The sequence below is a fragment of the Schistocerca gregaria genome, chromosome 1 (assembly GCF_023897955.1).
Source record: "Schistocerca gregaria isolate iqSchGreg1 chromosome 1, iqSchGreg1.2, whole genome shotgun sequence".
Taxonomy (NCBI): domain Eukaryota; kingdom Metazoa; phylum Arthropoda; class Insecta; order Orthoptera; family Acrididae; genus Schistocerca; species Schistocerca gregaria.
The window spans coordinates 654199368-654227164 of NC_064920.1; the positions used below are offsets into that span (position 1 = coordinate 654199368).

The window sequence follows — 27797 nt, forward strand, 5'->3', positions numbered from 1 at the left end:
TAAATTCATCATGGTAGATGGAAGGCAGCCTTCCAATGCTGAAGAAAGGGAGAAAAAATGAAAATACAACTGGATTAACACAAAAAGAGATGGAAATGAAAGACAATGCATTTACATTGAATCAGCCATGTGAATGCAATGTAAGAGAAAGCCAAGTTTTGAGAGAAATGAAGAAGCTTGTGCAGCAAATGCTCATTGGTTTTTCCAACTATCAAGTGATTTGAAAAATTTAAAAGGACATTTTTATGACATTATAATTATAATTCAATATTTAGAAAGGTACAGAAACCAAAAGAAATGAGAACAAAAGTGCTTTTAAAACCCTGTAATTGCAGAGAACCACAGCTTCTAGGGGCTAAGCATATATGCTAGAGTTTAACTCTCAGTGTTAAGGCCACTAGAGACAGAATGCCATCTCAGTTGGATGGGGATGCTGAAGGAAATCTGCATCGCCTTTAGAAGAAATCATACAGGCAAACCACTGACAATCTATATTGAAATGGCTACGGGAATTTCAGTACTGTGCTCCATAACACAAGTCCAGTGTCTTAGTCATTATATCCTATCTTGCTTGGCAAGAAGGAGCCAAAAGGAAAATGTGATATAAATGGAAGGTCTTCCTGGAAGCAACTAGCATGATTGTGCCAGCTCATATTACCATTACGTCAACAAACATTTGAAGAATCAGAAATGAACATAGCATTGACCTCGGTATTTAACTTTTTGGCTGCTGCAGCTACATGTCGAGTGCACTCTTGAGGTTACCTAAGCAATTTACCTGCACTAATAGCCACCTCCATGGACTGCTGTCTTTGCCTGAGCTCTTTGCTCGGCCAACCTCACCCTGTGCTGAGTATTTTCAGAGCCAGAACGGTCGCGAATGTCTGGTAGTCTGAGTGTGATTACTGGCGTTACAAATATACACAGTGTACCTGGATACTTATTCATAGCTTTGAATCTGGAGGTGAATTGCTCGACAGGCATAATGTCACTGAAACTGCTTTGCTGCTACCATGTAACTCCCCATCAAGGGCTTTCTTTCATTTGCAATTAGTTCTTGCAAATCATCATAAGATCTCTGTTTACATCTGAGTTTTATTTGACATATTGATACTTAATCATCAGGTTTTAGTATGTAACTTATGATGTAATCTTTGGAGAATCCGTAACAACCATAGCTGATGTTTGTCTGCACTAGCGTAATAATTTCTCTGCAAACAACTTTCAAGGCAAGCATCTGGATACAGAAACACACTTTCAAAGCTAATGACTATATTTTGCCCTCATTAACCCAATAAATTATCCTCAAAGACACTTAAAAACCTAAAAGTCAATGATTCTGAATTCTTTTTAAATGGGACACAATTGTTATTATACAGTAGAAATAAATGATGATTTTGTTTAAGAATTTGATCAGGGATAAGGAAATACTAAAGATTCTATATTGCCTAATTAAATGTCACCTTTCATTCTCCTAATGACCTTTTGTGCTTCAGAAATGGTCGAGTTCGAGTGTGTGCAACTGACCATTGTCCAATGAAGTTAACCTTCATTTTTATATATATGTCTCACTAAAACTCAAAACTGGCTCTACCGATTCAGACTGTTTATATCTTGTGTTTTTAATTGTTAAGGCAAGGTTTGTAAGGAAGAAAAGTTTTGAAAAGTTGCCTAGACAATCCAAAAATTTTGGACATACTGAAAGAGTTTTTTTATATGATTTTCATTATTCACAATTGAAACAACCGATATGAGTAATTCTTTATTTTTGTTTGTTCATTATGGTCCTGGACTTCAAGCATCTAGTCTGTGTTTGCCAGCACAGAGTGGATATTTCACATGTTTGACAAAAGGTGTTTGTCAGCAGAGTAATTCATCTAGAGAGGCTTTTCAAGCTCAGATAATTCTTTGTTTTTATTTATTTACTTTTATTTTTATTTCTTTCCTCTCTTTTTTTCCCACTATTATATCACCCATCCATATTTCTCATCCGGGCTTTGGACTGGTATTTTTTTTATTAATTTTTAAATAATTTTTTCAGAAGTAAGGGCTTAATATCATCTTCCAGATGTAGCAACTTCGCTAAATGTTCTTCTTTGTGTGTATGTTTCAAAACACAGTACAACAGACAAGGGTTCATTGCATGTTTCACATTCACATTTCATTTCTCAGCACACATTCTGTATTGAGCAGGCTGCACATCTATGTCACAGTCTGTGTTTCTTGGACTGGTCATTTGGAATGATGTTTGGAACATGCCTTCCAGTAAAGTGCAGAGGATTCTCATCATCAGAGTGTCTTCCTTTCCTATCTCTTCTCCATTTTGGTAGCAAATGTTTCCACAAGTTCTCGTGCCGGACATAAATGAAAATCTGCTAATTGTATTTTTCTCCCTGTCCCCAATCTGTGAAGAGTGTGAGGATTCAAAACTCAAAGGTCCACAACATGAAAAAAAACTTTTTGTACCATTTAACAGATTTATGCACAGGTCCAACTGAGATTAATAGCATGTCAGAGCGGTCTACTACCCATACTTGCATTGTAGTTGACAATGCATTGTGGCTTCATTACTTTCTCGCCAGTCTTCCTGTTTGTCTTTCTCATGTCACGAATTTTTATGGTGTTACAGGTAGTCAACATCAACACTTCTCTCTTGTCACGTCATTTGATGGCAAGTACTAGATCAGTTGACATGAAGTCACCTTTCCTAGTTTCAATTTCTTTTGTAGCTTCGGCAAATTGTGGATGTTACTCTGCACAGTACCGCATGCTGGTGTTCTATGTTTGTCATGCCAGAAGAACAAGACTGGACTTGTATATCAATTGTCAACATGCAGGGCATGTCCACATTCACAGTATGGTTTGATTAGTGTTGCCACTATATTGTCAGATTTCGCCAAATTATGGACTTCAATTTCTGTTGTTTGCCTGTGAATACAATGAAATCCAAGATGTATCCAGTTTTATAGTAGTACAACACAAATGTTTTGATTCCAAATATACTTTGTTTTGAAGGAATGAATTGTTTAAAAGATAAGCTACCTTAGAGCAATAATAGGTGTTTATCAACACACATCTTTTTATACGGATTAAACAAACTGTGGAATGCGATATGAACTGTATCAATTATTTTCCTAATTTTAAACAAACTGTTATCTCAACGATTAGCAGAGTTGTCACTAAAATGTAACATTCTCAAAAATAATATAAAATGATCACAGGACATAAGTTTGCCAAAAATTGGAGTGCTCAGAAGTACATCTCTGAGCCAATATTCCCTTATTCCCAACTTTTTAACAGGGGCCACTAAAAGCCAAATACCAGTGAAGTAATGCAGTTCTTTAAGATCAGTATCTTTCAGGTGGACAGTAGAGAATGAACTGATTCCAATGTATCTGCCATGATGAAAGTGTAAAATTGGTTAGTTTCAAGCACTATAAATTTCATCAGATTTTCCAATTGAAACAGCATGAAAAAGGATTGAATACTTGAATCACGTGCTAGTTGGCAACTATGTCCTGAAGGTGAGCCATCAAATGCATGCAGTGCTGGACTGTAATCACACTTTTGCCAATCATATTTGTCACTAAGGCGTGGCCTTTTATGGATTGATTCATCTTCACTTTCAGACACAGAAGAAGAGCTAGCGTTGTGAGCTCTGCTGGTAAAGTACATGGATGCGTATTACTACGAGACTCTTCTGAAGAATCATCATCATCACTACAGTCACTGAGGAGGCCACACTCACTGTCACTCATGTTGAGTATCTCCAGTATTTCTTCATCACTGCAACCACGCTGACGTGCTGTTGTTTGTGGAACTCAAAAGTGATAGCACTCTAAAAACTCTGATGAATGGGCAGAAAGCTAAATGACACCAGAGAAGCAGAATGCAGATGATCACATGAACCAGTTAGTATGAATGTTGAACTGCAGCTGAGTGGCTATAGACGTCTGCAGGACCACAGGTAGTGGAACTGGCTGATGGTAAAAGCCATCATTAGGACTCAGGTAATGGCGAGGCCGGGCCGTGAGGGTAAAAGCTGTCCACAGTGCCCACACTGCAGCGGTTAATGACATCCGCAGCCCATATGGAAAAGGGAAGTGCAGCAGGATTTCACAACTGCAGTGCTCAAAGAGTTAAAGGTCCAGTATAGATAGCCCAATTGTATTAACCTGGGCAGAAGAATGTTGGTATCTGTTTGCTATGTGCCATGCTCAGGTATCTGTGCAATATGTCAAGGCACATCATATAGTAATATTGACACATGACATTGTCTCTTTAACTTTAAGCATGGATTAATTAATATAAAGATGCAAATATTTTCTTCACATGCCTAGACCATATCTGACCATATTCAGTATAGGATATGTGGATAGGTCATATTTATTTATTTGTCTGCTGTTGAGATATCCTTTATGTTGTACTCCATCTTCGCAGACTTGCACCTACACTATGTGATCAAAAGTATCCGGATACCCCCAAAAACATACATTTTTCATATTAGGTGCATTTTGCTACCATCTACTGCCAGGTACTGCATATCAGTGACCTCAGTAGTCATTAGAGATCATGAGAGAGCAGAATGGGGTGCTCCATGGAACTCACAGACTTTGAATGTGATAAGGTGATTGGGTGTCACTTGTGTCATGCATCTGTACCCAAGATTACCAAAGTCGTAAACATCCCTAGGTCGACTGTTTCCGATGTTATAGTGAAGTGTAAACGTGAAGGGACACGTACAGCACAAAAACGTACAGGCCGACCTTGTCTATTGACTGACAGAGACAGCCGACAGTTGAAGAGGCTCATAATGTGCAATAGGCAGACATCTGCCCAGACCATCACACAGGAATTTCAAACTGCATCAGGATCCACTGCAGGAGGTGATAAATCTTGGACTTCATGGTAGAGCGACTGCTCATAAGCCCCACATCATGCCAGTTAATGCCAAACAATGCATTACTTGGTGTGAGGAGTGTAAACATTGGACGATTGAACAGTGGAAAGTCGTTGTGTGGAGTGACAAATCATGGTACACAATGTGGCGATCCGATGCCAAGGTGTGGGTATGGCGAATGCCTGGCGAACGTCATCTGCCAGCCTGTGTAGTGCCAACAGTAAAATTTGGAGGTGGTGATGTTACGGTGTGCTCGCGTTTCTCATGGAGGGGGCTTGCACCCCTTATTGTTTTGTGTGGCACTATCACAGCACAGGCCTACATTGTTGTTTTAAGCAACTTCTTGCTTCCCACTTGAAGAGCAATTCGGGGATGGCGATTGCATCTTTCAACGTGATCGAGCACCTGTTCATGACGCACAGCCTGTGGCAGAGTGGTTATACGACCCTGTAATGAACTGGCCTGCACAGAGTCCTGACCTGAATCCTATAGATCACCTTTGGGATGTTTTGGAATGCCAAATTTGTGCCAGGCCTCACCGACCCACATCAATACCTCTCCCCAGTGCAGCACTCCGTAAAGATTGGCTTGCCATTCCCCAAGAAACCTTCCAGCACCTGACTGAACGTATGCCTGCGAGAGTGGCAGCCATCATGAAGGCTAAGGATGGGCCAACACCACATTGAATTCGAGCATTACCAATGGAGGGCACCACGAAATTTTAAGTCATTTTCAGCTAGGTGTCCTGATACTTTTGATCACATAGTGTATTGTGCCTTTTAAAGGCGAAGTTCACTACAGGGTAGCGACCCTAACATTTGTTTCTCTGTCCCCTAGTTAACTTTGCAACCTTAATGTCAGTGACATTTGCTGACATTATATTATATCACTGGCTGGTTTTTTAACTGGCTTCACAAAGTGCACAGAGGTTGGTGCATGTTCTCGTCTTATACTGTTACACCCTTTTGTGGCATTACACAGTATTTCATGTTAGTTCCATACAGATATTCCATGTTTTGCTGCACAACATACACTGAGGTGACAAAAGTCATGGAACGGCAATACACACATTTGCACATAGTGGAAGTATCGCGTACACAAGACATAAAAAGGTAGCACATTGGTGGAACTGTCATTTGTACTGAGGTGATTCATGTGAAATGATTTCTGACATGATTATGGCGACAACATGGGAATTAACAGACTTTGAACATGGAATAGTAGTTGTATCTAGACGTATGGGACATTCCATTTCATAAACTGTTAGGAAATTTAGTATTCCGAGATTCATGGTGTCAAGAGTGTGCCAAGAATACCAAATTTCATGCATTACCTCACACCACTGACAAAGCAGTGGCCCAAGGCCTTCACTTAACAACTGAGAGCTGCAGAATTTGCATAGAGTTGACAGTGCTGACAGACAACCAATATTGCATGAAATAACAGCAGAAATCAATGTGAGGTGTGTGACAAATGCATCCATTAGGAGAGTGAGGCAAAATTTGATATTAATCGGCTAAGGCAGCAGAATACTGACATGTGTGCCTTAGCTAACAGTATGACATCGTCTGCAATGCATCTCCTAGGCTAGTGACCATAACAGGTGAAACCTATAGGACTGGAAAAATGGGGCTTGATCAGATGAGTCCCAATTTCAGTTAACAGGAGCTGTTGGTAGGTTCTGGTGTGGCACAGACCCCATGACACCATGGACCTAGGTTGTCAACAAGGCACTGTGCAAGCTGATGGTGTCTCCATAATGGTGTGGGCTGTGTTTACATCCAATGGACTGGGTCCACTGCTTATGTCTGGTTACCTGGAGACTATTTGCAGTCATTCATGGACTTCATGTTCGCAAACAATGATGGCATTTTTATCGATGACAGTACACCATGTCACCCGGCCACAACTGTTCGCGATTGGTTTGAAGAATGTTCTGGACAATTCAAGCGAATGATTTGGCCTGGCAGATCACCCGACGTGAAACCCATGAGCATTTATGGAACATAACTGGGAAGTCAGTTTGTGCTCAAAATCTTGCTCCAGCAACACTTTTGCAGTTATGGACAGCTATAGAGGCAGAGTGGGTCAATATTTCTGCAGGGAACTTTGTCAGTTCAGTGTAAGTATTATCTTCAAATGTCCAGGCCATGATTGACTCTATTCAGTACACTATATATGGATAGGTATGATATATTTTTGTGCTGTTTTGTGGTTGTTGTGTTTTGCAGTTGTTGACTGGATAGAATTAGGGGATTAAATACACATTATTAGATATGATATGATTTGCATCGGTATCTAATTCCTTGGTACAATGTTGGATAGAGATGAAGTTTTTCACCTTTGCTATTACTGATAGCTTATCTTATGATCTATGGATAATACATGTATTGTGGATATACAGGGTGTTACAAAAAGGTACGGCCAAACTTTCAGGAAACATTCCTCACACACAAACAAAGAAAATATGTTATGTGGACATGTGTCCAGAAATGCTTACTTTCCATGTTAGAGCTCATTTTATTACTTCTCTTCAAATCACATTAATCATGGAATGGAAACACACTGCAACAAAACGTACCAGCATGACTTCAAACACTTTGTTACAGGAAATGTTCAAAATGTCCTCCATTAGTGAGGATACATGCATCCACACTTCGTCGCACGGAATCCCTGATGCGCTGATGCAGCCCTGGAGAATGGCGTATTGTATCACAGTAGTCCACAATACGAGCACGAAGAGTCTCTAATTTGGTACCGGGGTTGCGTAGACAAGAGCTTTCAAATGCCCCCATAAATGAAAGTCAAGAGGGTTGAGGTCAGGAGAGCGTGGAGGCCATGGAATTGGTCCACCTCTACCAATCCATCGGTCACCGAATCTGTTGGTGAGAAGCGTATGAACATTTTGACTGAAATGTGCAGGAGCTTCATCGCGCATGAACCACATGTTGTGTCGTACTTGTAAAGGCACCTGTTCTAGCAGCACAGGTAGAGTATCCCGTATGAAATCATGGTAATGTGCTCCACTGAGCGTAGGTGGACGAAACTAAAATGAGCTCTAACATGGAAATTAAGCGTTTCTGGACACATATTCACATAACATCTTTTCTTTATTTGTGTGTGAGGAATGTTTCCTGAAAGTTTGGCCGCACCTTTTTGTAACACCCTGTATAGTATTAGTTCCTGACATTTATGCAAGTTAGGTTAGTAGTGCTTGTTTAATATCTGTTTTAGGGCAGTAAAGGATATGTCAATGCATTCATATATGAATGTTGTTCACCCAAATAGTATCTTGTGTGGGTTTTTCATATATTCTGTGTATGTTATGACATAGGTGGTTTCCTACATTTGGTCTTTTGATACATTTTGGACACTCACTTTATGAATATGATGTAAGTATAACCCTCTTTGGTTTGCATCTCAGCATTTTATAACTTTGACATGACATATAGGTATACTTATACTGTCATTTTCACATGCTCAGATAGTGTTGATGCTGTTCTTTTGCATGGACTGCTTGCACATAGATGCATATTTCTTTGGTTTACTTACTGGTTTACTATTGTCATTTCTTTTGTACATCTATCATTTTCTACAAATTTTTGTAGATTGGTGAGTTACGTCAGGATTTTGCAGGTCAGAGTATCATCCAACTGACCAGTTTTTAATCATGGAATGGTTCACATGGCTCTGAGCACTATGCGACTTAACTTCTGAGGTCATCAGTCGCCTAGAACTTAGAACTAATTAAACCTAATTAACCTAAGGACATCATACACATCCATGCCTGAGGCAGGATTCGAACCTGCGACCGTAGCAGTCACTCAGTTCCAGACTGTAGCACCTAGAACCGCACGGCCACTCTGGCCGGCAATCATGGAATATTTAATTTATTTATTAGGTACATTTGTGCAACATATAGAGTGGAAAGTCATTATGGTATACAATACATAATTTTATTTCAGGTATCATCAAACAATGGAAATTCCAGGATAGAATGTAACAACAATATGAAAGGGGTAGTTGCTGCTCACTGTAAAGCATAAATGCTGAGTTGCAGATAGGCACAACAGAAAGACTGTTACAAAATAAGCTTTCAGTCAACAAGGCCTTTGTCAAAAATAGACACACACACACACACACACACACACACACACACACACACACACACACACACAAAAACCCTCACATACATATGACCACTGGGTGGGAGTAAGGAGGAGACTGGGTCGGGGAAGGGGAGGGATAGCAGAGTAGGAGTGGGGAACAGTCAAGTGCTGCTGGAGAATACAGAGATGTGATGGAGAGAGGGCAGGGCACCTAAGTGCACTCAGGAGGTTAGAAGGAAGGTTGTGTGTGTGTGTGTGGGGGGGATAGTAAAGAAGAAGTAAAAAGGCTGGGTGCGTTGGCGGAACATGGCCATGTAGTGATTGAATGGGAACAGAACAGGGAAGGGGCTGATGGGTGAGGACAATCACTAACGAAGGTTGAGGCCAAGAGGGTAATGGGAATGTAGGATATTTCGCAGGGAGAGTTTCCACCTGCACAATTCAGAAAAGCTTGTATTGGTGGGAAGGTTCCATATGGCACAGGCAGTGAAGCAGTCAATGAAATGAAGAATGTCATGTTGGGCCACATGTTCAGCAACAGGGTAGTCCAGTTGTTTCTTGGCCACAGTTTGTCAGTGGCCACCCATGTGGACACAAAAGCATGTTGGTTGTCATGCCCACATAGAATGCAGCACATTGGTTGCAGCTTAGATTGTACATCATGTGACTGATTTCACAGGTAGCCCTGCCTTTGATGAGATAGGTAATTTTTGTGATCGGGCTGAAGTAGGTGGTAGGAGGATGTATGGAACAGTTCTTACACCTAGGTCTATTACAGGGATACAGACCATGAGGTAAGAAGTTGGGAGCAGGGGTTGTGTAGGGATGGAAGAGTATATTGTTTATGTTGGGTGGACAGCAGAATACCACTGTGGGTGGGATGGGAAGGATAGTGGGCACGACATTTTCCATTTAAGGGCACGATGAGAGGTAGTCAGGACCTTGGCGGAGAATGTAATTCATTTGCTCAGACCTGTGTGGTACTGAGTTGGGAGGGGAATGCTCCTCTGTCATCAGAAGGTGAGTCTTTGAAAGGTGGTGGGTGACTGGAAAGATAAAGCCCAAGAGATTTGTTTTTGAACAAGGCTGGGAGGGTAATTACGGTCTGTAAAGAGCTCAGAGAGACCCTCAATATATTTTGAGAATATAACTGCTCGTCACTGCAGATGCGATCGCCTAGGCTGTATGGAAGAGACTTCTTGGTATGGAACGTGTGGCAGCTGTCAAAGTGAAGGTATTGCTGGTCATTAGTGGGTTTGATATGGATGCAACCATCTTTGGGGTGGAGGTCAACATTTGGGAAGGTGGCCTGTTAGATTGAGTAGGACCAGGTGAAGTGAATGGGGGAGAATTTGCTGAGGTTCTGGAGGAATGTCACCTGCAAGTAAGTGATTTCCCATTCTCTGCAAGCCACTAATTGTGTGTGGTGGAGGATGCTTCTGGTACCATTAATTGATACCCAATTCCCAGAGAGTAATACACTTCTAACCATGAACATATGTTCTTAAATCAGTGGATAATCTGGCACATTAAGTAATCAATTGTTTAACTTAATATGTTAATTTTTAAGCATATTTGATAGATTATACCCATTTGTTGTGCCAAATATAGATAAAAATTAACTAAAAGTTTCTACCAGATATTATACTACTGAGTTGTTAAAAGGGTATCGACAACTTGGTTGAGCTGATAATGCCATAACACAGCCAAAATGTGAAAAGAACATACCATAACATTAAAAATAGTAGCTCTGTGCAATGGCCAACTTTGTATAAGATTCAGGAAAGCCTTCTTGGCTTCTGCTGGTCCCATTCCATGTAAGCTCTGGTGATGCTGTGCCACTGCCTCGCATGGTATGTTAGGCACAAAGCGTGGTGGCAAACAGTGGGATGCCGTGTGTCTATAGTCCATCACTGTATCTCCACAATCCCCCATCTCCAGTTGTGCTTGGAGTGCTGTCAGCATAACCTACAACATACATATTTCAGACAGAAGATGCCTATTAAAGATTAGCCATCGAAATATATGCAGCAATATCAAAACAGACAACAGAACTAGATTTTGTAAGCTGTGCTAGTCTGTCATGTTTTTTCCATATAAAACTAATTCTGCAGACTTATAAAGATCTGGGAAAAGTGTGTGTGAAGTATGGTAATAACAAAATTTCATTTCAACTTGTGCATTATATTTCTGTATTGGTAAAACTCAGCCCACAAAAGGTAAGGTCCCATTCCAGTATATGATTTTGCCATCAAGCCTACAAGTTTTACTTGTTGGGAAGATTAATATATTTAAGCAACAATGTTAGATCTAATGTAACCACAGTAAAAGAGAAAATCAACCAAAAAATGTATTCCAGACTCATGTATCCCACTTCTAAACTGTAATTGGAACTATCATGTTACCTAGCGACTGTAGCAATATGTGTTTACAACAAGGAATATGCAGGAGCTAATAGGCTTAACAATCTGCTTTTATAAATTTGTAATTTCATTAATTAATATTTCATGAAACTACTTGAATGTAGTAAATAATGGAAAAGTGAGTTAACACAACAGCTACTGAATGTATAAATAACATCCATTAAAGCCATCACCTTCTTGAATGGCAAAGCTCAACATATAGGTGATGGGACTTACGTGTTCATAATATAATTTCATGATTAACAGGCTGCAGCGGAGGAGGGGTGGGGTAAGGGGTGGGGGGGAGGGGGCAATTTGACAGGTCTACATGTACATTCAAAATAGGCAACAAAGTGAGCTCTGGCACTCGAGGAAGAATTAAAAGTGACCAGCAATTGGCTTCTACAATGCAACTCACTGAAACATCAAGCAAAAAGTTAATTTAATCTGATCAGAGAATAATTTGTTGTTCTCTCTTCAGATCGGACATAGAATTAATGTATTTATTTCACTACATGGGGCTACAGTAGCAGCTGGTTAGATAACCAAGTCCTGCTGTATTGTCAAGTGAATGTTTAGTGTACTTGGCACCTCCATTGTGATGAAGAATATAAATGTGGATTGAATTATGCTGGAGTGCCAAAGAAACTGATATTGGCATGTGTATTCAAATAAAGAGATATATAAACAGGAAGAATACGACAGTGTGTTCGGCAATGCCTATATAAGACAACTAGGGTCTGGCGCAGATGTTTGATTGGTTACTGCTGCTACAATGGCAGGTTATCAAGATTTAAGTGAGTTTGAACATGGTGTTATAGTCGGTGCACAAGCGATGGGACACAGCATCTCCTAGGTAGTAATGAAGTGAGGATATTGCCGCAGTAAACTACTGGCCACTAAAATTGCTACTCCAAGCAGAAATGCAGATGAGAAATGGGTATTCATTGGACAAATATATTATACTAGAACTGACATGTGATTACATTTTCATGCAATTTGGGTGCCTAGATCCTGAGAAATCAGTACCCAGAATAACCACCTCTGGCCGTAATAACAGCATTCATCGCCTAGGCATTGAGTCAAACAGAGCTTGGATAGTGGGTACAGGTATAGCTGCCCATGCAGCTTCAACACCATACCACAATTCATCAAGATTAGTGACTGGCGTATTGTGACAAGCCAGTTGCTCGGCCACCATTGACCAGACATTTTCAGTGGTGAGAGATCTGGGGAATGTGCTGGCCAGGGCAGCAGTCGAACATTTTCTGTATCCAGAAAGGCCCGTACAGGACCTGCAACATGTGGTCGTGAATTATCCTGCTGAAATGTAGGGTTTCGCAGGGATTGAAATGTAACATCCACTGTTCAAAGTGCCGTCAATGTGAACAAGGAGTGACCGAGACGTGTAACCAATGGCACCCCATACCATTACACCGGGTGATACGCCAGTATGGCGATGACAAATACATGCTTCCAACGTGCATTCACCGTGATGTCGCCAAACACGGATACGACCATCATGATGCTGTAAACAGAACATGGATTCATCCGAAAAAAATGACGTTTTGCCATTCATGCACCCAGGTTCGTCATTGAGTACACCATCGCCGGCGCTCCTGTCTGTGATGCAGCGTCAAGGGTAACCGCAGCCATGGTCTCTGAGCTGATAGTTCATGCTGCTGCAAACATCGTCCAAATTTTCGTGCAGATGGTTGGTGTCTTGCAATCTTTGACTCAGGGATTGAGACGTGGCTACACGATCCATTACAGCCATGCGGATAAGATGCCTGTCGTCTCGACTGCTAGTGATACAAGGCTGTTGGGATCCAGCTTCATGTTCCACATTACCCTCCTGAACCCATCGATTCTATATTCTGCTAACAGTCATTGGATATCGAACAACGCAAGCAGAAATGTCGTGATATGATAAACTGCAATCACGATAGGCTACAATCTGACCTTTATCAAAGTCGGAAACATGATGGTACGCATTTCTCCTCCTTACACTAGGCATCACAATAATGTTTCACCAGGCAACACCGGTCAACTGCTGTTTGTGTATGAGAAATCGGTTGGAAACTTTGCTCATGTCAGCATGTTGTAGGTGTCGCCACCGGTGCCAACCTTGTTTGAATGCTCTGAAAAGCTAATCATTTGCATATCACAGCATCTTCTTTCTGTTGGTTAAATTTCACGTCTGTAGCACATCATCTTCATGGTGTAGCAATTTTAATGGCCAGTAGTGTAAAACATCAAATCTCTGATGTCACTGTGACTGCAAAAAGTTCCTGCAAGAATGGAACCAATGATGAATGAAGAGAATTCTTCAATGTAACAGGAGTTCTACCCTTCAGCAAATTGCTGCAGATTTCAATGCTGGACCATCAACAAGTGACAGTGAATGAACCATTCAAAGAAACATGATCGATATGAGCTTTCGGAGCCAAAGGCTCACTCATGTAGCCTTGATGGCTGCTTGACACAAAGCTTTACACCTCGCTTGGACCAGTCAACACAGACGTTGGACTGTCAATGACTGGAAACCTGTTGCTTGGTCAGACGAATCTTGTTTCAAATTGTATAGAGTGGATAGATGTGTACGGGCATGGAGACAACCTCATAAAGCCATGGACCCTGCATCAGAAGGGGGCTGTTCAAGCTGGTGGAGGCTTTGTAATGGTGTGGGGTACGTGCAGTTGGAGTGATGTGGGATCGCTGATACGTCTGGATATGACTCTCACACATGAATGTACGTAAGCATCCTCTCTGACCACCTACATCCATTCATGTCCACTGTGCATTTTGACTGACTTGGGCAATTTCAGTAGGGCAATGCAACATCCCGCACATCCAGAATTGCTACAAATTGGCATCAGGAATGCTCTTCTGAATGTAAATACTTCCGCTGGCCACCAAACTCCCCAGACTTTTAAATTATCAGGCATATCTGGTCTGCCTTGCAATGTGCTGTTCAGAAGAGATCTCCACCCTCTTGTACTCTTATGGATTTATGGACAACCCTGCAAGATTCATGGTGTCAATTCCCTCTACCACTATTTCAGACATTAGTGAAATCCCTGCCATGTTGTGTTATGGCACTTCTATGTGCTCGTGGGGACCCTACACAATATTAGGCAGATGTACAAGTTTCTCTGGCTCTTCAGTGTATTTAGCCCACATGTAAGTGAAATAGAGATGTCCTCTAACAAGAAGATTCTCAATCATGAACATAAAATCACAGCATCTGATGATAAGCTTTGACATTTAAAACTGGTTACTGCAAAAATAAATGTCATTTAAAGCAACTGCTTTCTATAGTTACACAAAAATAAATTATATACTTAAGAAACATTGAACAAGTGTTTGGAATTTGTAATATCACTGCACCCAATGCAAGGTGACTCCTTAACATTCTCATGATCAGCACACAAGGGGCATTGTTTTCCACAAGGTAAGGGGTAGCAGACTTACAGCTTCTTTCTCTGTGACTGGAAATCGATCAGCACGAAGACTGTGTAGGACTTGATGGTACAGCAACTCTTTTTCAACAGGATCATCCAAGTCCATGTATTCATCAAGAAACAGGTGTTTTTTGAATAGGAACAAGTGTTGTTGTGGACGCCGGGCACCTTTCATGCTACCTGTGCCAGATGCTACCTGACTTGCTGCTGCATTTGCTGTTCTGTATCGTTCCCATTTTGACATAACATCTGCTACTTTTTCTTCTGGCATGAGACTCCGTTCTGATGAACCAAGTACTTCATATATGGCATATCCTGAAATGAAAAAAACTTCTGTGTACTGGTTCAAAACAAAAAAAGCTTTTCTGGAGTTTCAGAATGCCTCAGAAAATACATGTAATCTTCTACCAAGATTTTTTTTTCTTATATTATGACAAACATATAGTGGTCTCTGAAAATCTCAAATTTGAGCAGAAAGTATTTAGCCTTTGGTCAAGTTAGCCAAAGTGTTCCCTGAACTGTCTGACCATATGTCAATTATTAGCTTTTGATTTATCTGTAATAGCACATTTCATTCTAAAATTATTGGCAGGTGTTTTGTTCCTACAAACAACAATTTTCTTGCTTTACTTCCTTCATAAAAGGATGATACAGCAGTTGCAGGACTAAGAGGGTGTGAAATATTAATCACAAAAATTGCGGACTTTTAATGTAAATATGACACACAATTATAACCAAAACTCACCCATTGCTGTTTCTCGAAGGCCAATTTTATTTTTAACAATTTCCATGACATCCCTTGCAGTCGCAGAGGGGTGAAATTCAACTGCATGGTATTGTCCATCCATAAAATGAAAACGTGCATATATGGGCCTCCGGTTAATTGTACACAGTACTTCTTCTCGAGAAGGTGGCCACTGGCGACGACGTGTTCCTTGGGTTTTATGGAGACACTGGGAACAGAAAGACCACATCATTTCATAAAATTATAATATTATCATACATAGTTTATACCACATAAGATAAGATTTGCATCAATGTCACACTCAAACCTCTGTTGTGCCATGTGTCCAGAGAACCCAACCTAGAAATGTTAAATTCACACAAAAAAAGAGGGAATTGTTAGTACTTACTTTCAAGAAACACTTGTTTTTAGAACAGTTTAAAAATGCATAATATAGTACTTCAATTTTATAAGCTATAGCTTTGAGAATAAATAAAGAAGTTTGTTGGAGGTAGCAGTTTATTCAGAAACAAGGTTAAGAAGAATCAATGAACTGCACAGAACAAGGCTAGCAAGAAACAAAAGGAACAAAGTCCTTTTTAATTTAATTATTTAGAAGTTCTGTTACTTCTCTTTGGCCTTCTTTCTTTACATGAATTTAACATTTCTATTGAGCAGCATTTTATCCAAATCATTAACTTAAGAAACAATACTATTTTGTTAAGTGTATTGAGTAGCACTACCTTCAGTATTAGAGCTTAACACTACAAGAGATTTTTCAAATGCTACAAGCGCTCTTTAAATCAGCTCAGTTTTTCAAACAGGGGTTGACGAGGTCAGTTGGTTCCACTGGTCTGATTAAAACCGTATAATCCAATAAGAATCACACAGACTCAGGTGTAGACAATAAAATTACCTCGTTTAAAGCTTTTGAAATATTCTGAGGGCAAAACACACTAGTTATAATCACACATACACACAACACAGTAAAATCTCCTGTGAAAAAATAAAATCATCTTAAACTCAGTACTTATTTATATTAAGCTCACCTTTTCAGCAAATCGTGCATACTTCCCTTCCTCTGTGATATAATCAGATGCACATCTACGGAGATGAGCAGCGAGATATTTGCGTACTGGTTTGCTTGGTGGAAGAATAACTGAACAAGCAAGTGAAAGCAGTGCCCAGTGTCGTAAATTAACCCTTGAGTTAGGATCAGGATGGTCTGTAGTTTGCTTGATCAACTGCAAGTACAGTTCTACAAGTAAACTATCTTTACGCATACATCGTTCCATCACCACCTGCATTTGCCTGATGTGGTCATCTTCCATATTCCGAACTGCATCACCTGAGAAGCCAAAATAGTACAGTTCTTGGTGTGTTTATTACAGTATCAACTCAAAAACGTTGCTATTTGCATCAAATAAAAATTCAGTTGATAAAACCAAAAAATTACTAGTGGACAGAATGATTGGACAATACTTGCCAGTATAAGCTGAATTTCCAAAACCTGTCAATACACACATTAAAAAGTAGATAACAGCTCTCAGAACTGTTAGTTCCTATGTCAAAGAGGAACAAGGGACAGATTGGGGAAAGATGGAAAGAAAGATGTTCAACCTCCCGCTCAAATTCTTAATTCATCAGTGACCATGTACTGTGGAACAGGGTTTATAAGTGATAGCATGTTACAAGTGTAAGTGAAAATGTCAAAAATTACGTGTACAAATTAAATATTGTAAAATAACCAGTTATATAGCTTTAAAATTAGAATCTTAAAAATTAATTTCAACATTAAAGGTATCAAAGAATTCTTTTATACTCCGAAATGGATTGTCAGCCAGCCAGTTAAAGAGTTTATTTTGAGACTGTTTAAAGTTGTGGTCAGAGCGGAATGTGATAATTTATTATATGTCTTCAAACAATTCACTTTCTCATCTTTGTCAGTCTTTCCCTAGATATGTTGATACTCAATTTGCCTCTGGTGTCACAATAATGAATTTCTCTCTAGTAATGTGGATTAACAATAAATGGGTATAAGGATTTAAAACTGTCAATATTTTGACCTTAGTAAACACAGGACAGCAGAGCTCTTTGGGGCCAACCTCATAAAGTATTCATAGTACCTTTTTCTGTATAAATAGAGCATTTCTGATAAGACAAGTGTGTCCAAACAACAACACTCTCTAAGGTATTTATGACTGAAAAATTCTAAATTAAGCTATTCTTAGATATTCCTTGCTAACTATGTAACTAAATTTCCGCATGAGATGTACTTGCACACACAGATGATGTGGGGTTCCCAGTTCAGTTCCAAGCTGATACATATTTCTACAACTTTTACACAGTTTGATTCAACTTCTTTAGACAGCCTAAGAATAAAGTGTTGGGTTTTCTTTGGACAACACACTAGTCTGTTAGGTGGAAACCAACTGACTGCTAATGCAAAGGCATTCTGCATATTCTGATGTAAATCTGATACGTCTTGAACTGTAGTAGGTAATGTAGTAACATTCTCACAAAAAATAACTGAATGAGTCCCAACAAAATGTTGTTGTTGTTGTTGTTGTTGTTGTTGTGGTCTTCAGTCCTGAGACTGGTTTGATGCAGCTCTCCATGCTACTTTATCCTGTGCAAGTTTCTTCATCTCCCAGTACCTACTGCAGCCTACATCCTTCTGAATCTGCTTAGTGTATTCATCTCTTGGTCTCCCTCTACGATTTTTACCCTCCACACCGCCTTCCAATACTAAATTGATGATCCGTTGATGACTCAGAACATGTCCTAGCAACCGATCCCTTCTGCTAGTCAAGTTGTGCCACAAGCTCCTGTTCTCCCCAATTCTATTCAATACCTCCTCATTAGTTATGTGATCTACCCATCTAATCTTCAGCATTCTTCTGTAGCACCACATTTTGAAAGCTGCTATTCTCTTCTTGTCTAAACTGTTTATCATCCTCACTTCACTTCCATACATGGCTACACTCCATACAAATACTTTCAGAAACGACTTCCTGACATTTAAATCTATACTCGATGTTAACAAATTTCTCTTCTTCAGAAACGCTTTCCTTGCCATTGCCAGTCTACATTTTATATCCTCTCTACTTCGACCATCATCAGTTATTTTGCTCCCCAAATAGCAAAACTCATTTACTACTTTAAGTGTCTCATTACCTAATCTAATTCCCTCAGCATCACCCGACTTAATTGGACTACATTCCATTGTCCTTGTATTGCTTTTGTTGATGTTCATCTTATATCCTCCTTTCAAGACACTGTCCATTCCATTCAACTGTTCTTCCAAGTCCTTTGCTGTCTCTGACAGAATTACAATGTCATCGGTGAACCTCAAAGTTTTTATTTCTTCTCCATTGATTTTAATACTTACTCTGAACTTTTCTTTTGTTTCCTTTATTGCTTGCTCAATATACAGATTGAATAACATCAGGGATAGGCTACAACCCTGTCTCACACCCTTCCCAACCACTGCTTCCCTTTCATGTCTCTCGACTCTTATAAATGCCATCTGGTTTCTGTACAAATTGTAAATAGCCTTTCGCTCTCTGTATTTTACCCCTGCCACCTTCAGAATTTGAAAGAGAGTATTCCAATCAACATTGTCAAAAGCTTTCTCTAAGTCTACAAATGCTAGAAACGTAGGTTTGCCTTTCTTTAATCTTTGTTCTAAGAGAAGTCACAGGGTCAGTATTGCCTCACGTGTTCCAACATTTCTAAGGAATCCAAACTGAACTTCCTCAAGGTCGTCTTCTATCAGTTTTTCCTTTCGTCTGTAAATAATTTGCGTTAGTATTTTGCAGCTGTGACTTATTAAACTGATAGTTTGGTAATTTTCACATCTGTCAACACCTGCTTTCTTTGGGATTGGAATTATTATATTCTTCTTGAAGTCTGAGGGTATTTCGCTTGTCTCATACATCTTGCTCACCAGATGGTAGAGTTTTTACAGGACTGGCTCTCCCAATGCTGCCAGTAGTTCTAATGGAATGTTGTCTACTCCTGGGGCCTTGTTTCGACTCAGGTCTTTCAGTGCTCTTCACACAGTATCATATCTCCCATTTCATCTTCATCTACATCCTCGTCCTTTTCCATAATATTGTCCTCAAGTACATCGCCCTTGTATAGACCCTCTTTATACTCCTTCCACCTTTCTGCTTTCGCTTCTTTGCTTAGAACTGGGTTTCCATCAAAGCTCTTGACATTCATGCAAGTGGTTCTCCTTTCTCCAAAGGTCTCTTTAATTTTCTTGTAGGTAGTATCTATCTTACCCCTAGTGAGATAAGCCTCTACATCCTTACATTTGTCCTCTAGCTTCCCCTGCTTAGCCATTTTTCACTGCCTGTCGATATCATTTTTTAGACATTTGTATTCCTTTTTGCCTGCTTCATTTACTGTGTTTTTATATTTTTTCCTTTCATCAATTAAATTCAATATTTCTTCTGTTACCCAAGGGTTTCTACTAGCCCTCGTCTTTTTACCTATTTGATCCTCTGCTGTCTTCACTATTTCATCCCTCAAAGCTACCCATTCTTGTTCTACTCTATTTATTTCCCCCATTCCTGTCAATTGTTCCCTCATGCTCTCCCTGAAACACTGTACAACCTCTGGTTCTTTCAGTTTATCCAGGTCCCATCTCCTTAAATTCCCACCTTTTTGCAGTTTCTTCAGTTGTAATCTACAGTTCATAACCAATAGATTGTAGTCAGAGTCTACATCTGCCCCTGGAAATGTCGTACAATTTAAATCCTGGTTCCTAAATCTCTGTCTTACCATTATATAATCTATCTGATACCTTTTAGTATCTCCAGGGTTCTTCCATGTACACAACCTTCTTTCATGATTCTTAAACCAAGTGTTAGTTATGATTAAGTTATGCTCTGCGCAAAATTCTACCAGATGGCGTCCTCTTTCATTTCTTAGCCCCAATCCATATTTACCTACTATGTATCCTTCTCTCCCTTGTCCTACTGTTGAATTCCAGTCACCCATGACATTAAATTTCTGTCTCCCTTCACTACCTGAATAATTTCTTTTATCTCATCATACATTTCATCTGCAGAGCTAGTTAGCATGAAAACTTGTACTACTGTAGTAGGCATGGGCTTCATGTCTATCTTGGCCACAATAATGCGTTCAAAAGAAATAGTGATATATTAAGGTTGACTTTAGCACAAAAAGGTGTGCACAAAGATGCAAAAAAATTTTTGATCCTCTATCCAATGATCCAACTTGTAAATGGTCAGCTTGTAGCCGTACTCACACATGAATGTGATACGACTCACTCCATTCCACTGCAATAAATCATACAAATTACCCATAGAACTAATTAAGTAATGAACTAACTACATCAAACACATGAAATGGTAACAATTTGGTTCATAAATGTGAGAAATAAGAAAAAATCTCAGTCACTGTGGAAGCACATACATGTGTCATTACACTAATGCTAACATATTTGTCATGGGAGATATGAAATGGAATGAGCATATAAGGATGACAGTAGGGAATGTGAATGGTTGGCTTCAGTTTTTGGGAGAATTTTAGGAAAGTTTAGTTCACCTATAAGAAGACAGCATACAGAACACAATCTTGATTACTGCTCGAGGGTGTGGGATTCCCACCAGGTCAGATTAGAGGAAAACATTGAAACAATTCAATGGCGTGCTGCTAGATTTTTAACCAGCATGCAAGTACTGCAGAGATGCTTCGTGAATTGAAATGGAATCCCTGGATAGAAGATGATATTCTTTTGACAAGGCACTATTGAGAAGATTTACAGAACCAGCAATGAGGGTGACTGCAAAAGAATTCTGCTGCTGCCAACATACACTTTACCTAAGAACACTTTACCTGTACAGAGGCATACAGGCAATACAGGCATTTGTTTTTCCCTCATTCCATTTGTGAGTGGAACAGGAGGGAAATATAATGCTACACGGTTCCCTACACCATGCACCGTACAGTGACTTGCAGAGCATGTATGTAGATGTATACATAGAAATTCAACAACCTTTCTTTATTTCACCAGCCCAGTTGCATGCTTTTTTAGTGTAATTGGTTCTGATAAGTATTTTACTATCTTCAAATCTATGAATAAAACTAAATACCTACTTTCTAATAAAGATAAAAGTATTACTGATAATTTTTCCTTTTAACTACGTAGTTGTGTAAGCAACCCATTGTAGCCACACAGAACTACACATCAGAACACTACTGGTTTGCAACTGTGAAAAATAGTATAAATACATAATGGGAGTGGGTAGGGGTGAAGAGTGGGGAATGGGGAAAGAATGTGGCAATGGGGTGAAGGATAGGGAAGAGCACACAGTAAGTAGTAGAAGTGGATGACATCTGTGTAACAGATTTATATAAAAGATAGGCTTACAATGAAATTATAAAAGATGGAAATCAAGTTGATATATGAAAAGTGTAAATCAATAAAGTACAAAATTGTAAAATATATAAAAAATAAAATTATAGAAGTAGAGTTATGTGAAGTGACTAAAATTGCAGAAAACAGCATGTGACATATACAGGGTGTTACAAAAAGCTACGGCCAAACTTTCAGGAAACATTCCTCACACACAAAGAAAGAAAATATGTTATGTGGACATGTGTTCGGAAATGCTTTCTTTCCATGTTAGAGCTCATTTTAGTTTTGTCAGTATGTACTGTACTTCCTCGATTCACCGCCAGTTGGCCCAATTGAAGGAAGGTAATGTTGACTTCGGTGCTTGTGTTGACATGCGACTCATTGCTCTACAGTACTAGCATCAGGCACATCAGTACGTAGCATCAACATGTTAGTGTTTTGTAACACCCTGTATAGTTAATTCCATTTGCATCCTCATGCTGCTCAGCAAGCAGGTTTTCCTGTGTGCATGGAAGCCAGTCTTAATGCTGGCCTGCAACTAGAATGGAGCATGAGCCAACACATCACTGGTGTCTGCTCTCAGTGAGACTTTGAAGGCTTCTTTCGGCCCTCTACATCAATCCAGTCCCTTTATCAACAAAAGTCTCACTGTTTGATAAGTTTTAAATTTTGCACTTCTGTTGTTTACACTTTTAATATTGTAGCATTAATTGCATTTACATAATTTCTCCACTTTATAAATTTACTGTAAGTCTAGCTCTCTTACACAAGTTACATACTAATATCAAACACTGGAAAGTTTTGGATGGAGTGATGACGATGTTATGAAAAGGATAGACTACTATTCACTATATGTGGAGTCACAGACAGGTGCAATGAAAAAACTGCTTTTGGCAAAGAAACATTCTTTTGAAGTAGAAAACATATTCGCCAGAGACAGCGATCATATGCGTGTCAGTTTTGCTTGTGATAATGTGTGTGTGTTTTCTACTTCGGAAAAAGGCATTTTGACAAAAAAGCTTAAATGTTTAGCAGTCTTTTCATTGTGCTTATTTGCAACTCAATGTCTTATCTGTATTGTGGGTATCAGCCTGTGCTTTACATAGTAACATAATTGTTACTGAATGTACATCCATTACACTTATGTCATGCATACCATTTCTTTTCCATGTCATCCATCCCATTCTTTTTCCCTGCATTCTCTCCCTATCCCACTTCCCCCCTCAGTTAATATGGTCCACTGTTGCAAACCACAGTATTTAGATGTGTAGTTCTGTATGTAAGTGACAGGTTAATTACACAACTACCTAGCAAAATGCAATACTTATCTGTAATAATTATCTACCTATTGCAAAGCAATGACAAATAGGTATTTTGTTCTTTACATCATTTTAATTTTTAGATCTGAAAATGATTAAATACGGATTGAAACTAGTCATCACAAAAATTAATGTACAGCTGAGACAGAAATAAATGATAAAAGTTTAACATAAATATTTTTGTCCAGTATGCCAGTGCCATTATTAAGCAAACAAGACAGAAGTTTCACACCATAACAGTTTTTATCATTTGTAAATAAGGGAAAGGCAACAGGCAACTGCTTGATTAGAGCAGGCTGACACGTTGTGCATAGACACATGTAAGAGACAACTGTGTTGTAAGGGAGAGGGGAAAAGAAAGGAAGGTGGAGACAGAGAGGAAGACAGGGAGGGAAGAAGGACGAAGCGGGGTGTATGACAATAGATAAGAAATGGGAAGAGATAAGATGATGCAGTGGGAAACAGCTTAGCAGAGAAATTATGTTACAATAGTAATTAATTGTTCAACACAACCTGCTTGTTGGTAGCATTTTATTTTACTGAACTGGTTTCGGACATTGCCCACTGTCAATGGTACCTTCATGTTCTCTAGCATGTACCAGTGACAATATTTTGTAATATTCATGTAGTGATATGATTCTATAAATTATATATACAAATACATATAACAAGTATAAGAATTTGTTAGTTGAGTAAAATAAAATACTACCAACAAGCAGCTTCTGTCAAACAGTTAATTACTGCTATGACATATTTACAATTTCTACAGGCTGCAGAGCACTAAAAATAAAAGACAAGCTTAGTAGAGTTTTATGCCAGGAGATTGTGAGAACGCACTATATGCAGTAGAGAGAATTCCCAAATGCATAGTTCAGATAAACTTTTTCTAGCAGATGATATGCAAATGGCATGCTTAGTGAAGCAGCTTTGAAGTGATCTGTGTTTCGGTATGTGGCCTAAAAAAAAGGGCTCTGAGCACTATGGGACTCAACTTCTGAGGTCATTAATCCCCCAGAGCTTAGAACTAGTTAAACCTAACTAACCTAAGGACATCACACACATCCATGCCCAAGGCAGGATTCGAACCTACGACCGTAGTAGTCTCGCGGTTCCAGACTGCAGTGTCTAGAACCGCACGGCCACTTCGGCCGGCGTATGTGGCCACAGTTTGGCAGTGGTTGTTCATGCAAGTAGACAGTTGGTTACCTATTATGTTCACATAGAATGCTGCGCATTAATAACAGTATACAGAACTGTTAACGCTTTCATGGCCACTTGTTGACAAACTGCCTGTTGGCTTCTGTCTCAGGTTCTTCGGCTGATGCTTGTCTGAAGATTTTTCTGACATTTTGTTAGCACAAGTCACTGGCATTGTCAACTCTTCACCCTCCATTGATGGTGGTGGACTGTAGCCAACCTCATGGCTGCAGATTATATGTACCTGGTGCACCACTTCCCAAGGACTTTTCCGTGGTCATTTCCAGTGTAGTTCTCCTCTTTCTACCTGCAATAATTGTTCTCTGCAGCACAGAAATCCAGGATCTGTTTACCTTAAGGCTTTCTTCTCTCTTTTTGAAGCTATTCTCATGTTTGTGTACTTCTATAGCTTCTCCGAACAAGTGGGTATGTTAGATCTTCTCTACAGACAAAACGTCTGTGTCGGCGAATTATGCTATGTGGTTGGCCTCACACAGCGTGTGCTCTGGCACGCCCTTTTTTTCCACCTGCCCCAACCTGCAACGTTGCTTGTGTTCTGTGATCCTAGTGTTGATAGATCATCTACTCATTCAAACATAACTTTTCTGGATGTGCAAGGTACGTGGTGTATTTCCAACATTTGCAAGTGGGTCCCTTTTCTCCTTTGCAATCTGAGACACTCTTTGATCTTCTTTGCCAGTTTGTAAATAATCTTTACTCTGTCTTTGTGCAATATATGGCTGATTCTGTCCATCACTCTGGAAATGTATGGCAGAAAGACTGTACCCTACATTTCTTTTTCCGATGTTGCACTTCACTGACTGTTTGAGTCTGTTATAATTCTAATATAACTGGTGGAATACCCATTGCTCTTCAGAACACTTTCCAGGCATTGTATTTCACAATTGTGGTGCTGTGACTCACTTATTCATCTTGATCATGTTACAACCACATTAATTGTGCCTCTTTTTCTAGCTCAGACGGTGATTTAACAGTCTGTGCAGGTATCGGACCATCCGTTTTGATCATTACATCTAGAAATGGTAGTTTTTTGACCTTTTCTACTTCAATTGTCAACTTTATGTTGGCATAGAGACTGTTTAAGTGTCTTAGCAAGTCACCGAGCTGTTCCTCACCATGGCCCCACACAACACAGATATCATTGACATATCTGTACCACACTTTAGGTTTAAAAGGTGATGTCTTCTGGAAATTGTACCCGATGTGCTCTAGAGTCACTGAGTGGCATTTTAGTAGACAAAGAAACAACATCAAAGCTGACCAGGATGTCGTTTGGTGCAAGTTTTAGTTTTTTCAGCTTCTCATTTAAATGTTCTGAGTCCTTAAGGTGCCTGTCAGTCTTCCCCACATGCGGCTGGACCAAGTGTTTCAGTAGTTTATATGTCGACGAGCCAGGAGTGCTAACTATCTCTGAAGCACATCAGTCTATTTTGCCAGAAAGTCACTGAGTGGCACTTTGCTAAACAAAGAAACAACATCAAAGCTGACCAGGATGTCATTTGTTGCAATTTTTACTTTCTTCAGCTTCTCAGTGAAATGTACTGAATCCTTTAAGTATGTGTCAGTCCTTCCCATGTGCAGCTGGAGCAGAGAGACCAAGAGTTTTGCCAGTTTGTACATCAGTGAGCCAGGAGTGCTGACAATCTCTGGAGCACATCAGTTCTGTTTTCCTGCAAGATATCATCAAGCTCTCTCATGCATGTCTCACCACGAGCTATTTCACATGGAAGGGTAGCTTCTATGAACAGCTGGACGGTGTTGCCATGGGTAGTCTCTTAGTCCAGTGGTAGCCAACTTCTCCATGGAACAATCTGAAGCACATGCACTGGACTTGACATCTTGTAAACCTAATGTGTGGTACAGATATACCGATGGTATCTGTGTTGTGTGGAGCCATGGTGAGGAGCAGCTCGGTGACTTGCTAAGACACTTGAACAGCCTCCATGCCAACATAAAATTGACCTTGGAAGTAGAAAAGGTCAAGCAACTAACATTTCTAGATGTGATGGTCACAAGGGAGGTATTCCACCAGTTATATTAGAAGTATAACACAGTCAAACACTCGGCAAAGTGACACACCAGAAAAAGAAATATTGGGTACGGCACTTCTACCATACCTTCCCAGAATGATGGACAGAATGAGCTGTATATTGCACAAAGACTATTTCCAAACTGACAACGAAGATCAACAAGTGTATCAGATTGCAAATGGAAAAAGAGACTCACTTGCAATGTCAGGAATATACCACATACCACGTACATGCAGGAAAGTTATGTTGGAATGACTGGACAATCAATCAACACCAGGATCACAAAACATAAGCAAAATTGCAGGTTGGGGCACGTGGAGAAATCAGCCATGGCAGAGCACGCGCTTTGTGAGGCCAACCACATAGTAAAATTCACCGACATGGACATTCTGGCTGTAGAGAAGAGTTATCACACCCGCTTGTTCAACAAGAAGGAAGAAAGCCTTAAGGTAAGTGGATCCTGGATTCCCATGCTGCAGCGAACAACAGCATGAGGAGAACTACACTGGAAATGATAACAGAGAAGCACTCTGACATTGGCGCGCCAGGTACATATAATCTGCAGTTGTGAGCTTGGCTCCAGTCCACCACCAGCATCGGCTGAAGAACCTGAGACAGAACCCAACAGGTAATTAACCACAGTATAGTTGATATATAACATGGCTGCTTTCACACATGATGTCAGAGGAAGACATGGTTTGGTAGGTCTATTTATGGATGAGTTGGATAAGATATTGTCTGTATAAAGGTTCTGGTAGTATTACTGGTATATTTTGACAATTCCTGTTCTCCACTGCAGATGCAATGGACACACAATGACCAGAAATGGATGACAGTTTCAGAGTCGAGGTACTGTTGATAGCTGGTGCACTTGATATGAACAGGTGTATTTACAGGCTATTCAGATGGCGCCATAAATATGTTTGCTCATATCAAGAGCACCAATCACCAACAGTACCTCCAGTTTGACAACTGTCACTTGTTCCATGTCAAAAAGTCTATGCCTTACAGCTCCACCAAGCACAGATGCCGCATCTGTAGTCAAAAGCAGCAACTGTTGAAATATAATAATAACCATACCAGGCCCTTAATGACAGACAATAACCCATCCTGCCCACCCATAAACAAGTACCCCATATTGTCTCCTTCCCTGAGATAGTAAACCTGCTAATCAACCACCGCACAGTGCTCTTCTAATCACCCAGTATCACCCTGGCCTTGCAAATGTCAAACACAT

The 27797-nt window shown here is 39.8% G+C and overlaps 1 protein-coding gene across 2 annotated transcripts in view; it reads right to left on the bottom strand.

Moving 5' to 3' along the window:
• The window catches only part of LOC126361386 (myosin-I heavy chain), a 783760-nt gene that overhangs the window by 12184 nt on the left and 743779 nt on the right, over positions 1–27797 (bottom strand). For both annotated transcript variants that reach the window (XM_050007788.1, XM_050007787.1), the window contains 4 exons: positions 16649–16947; positions 15621–15828; positions 14886–15190; positions 10738–10977 (listed from right to left, as the gene is read on the bottom strand). In XM_050007788.1, the coding sequence (XP_049863745.1) occupies positions 10738–10977; positions 14886–15190; positions 15621–15828; positions 16649–16947 (1052 nt within the window). The remainder of the gene's footprint in view (positions 1–10737; positions 10978–14885; positions 15191–15620; positions 15829–16648; positions 16948–27797) is intronic.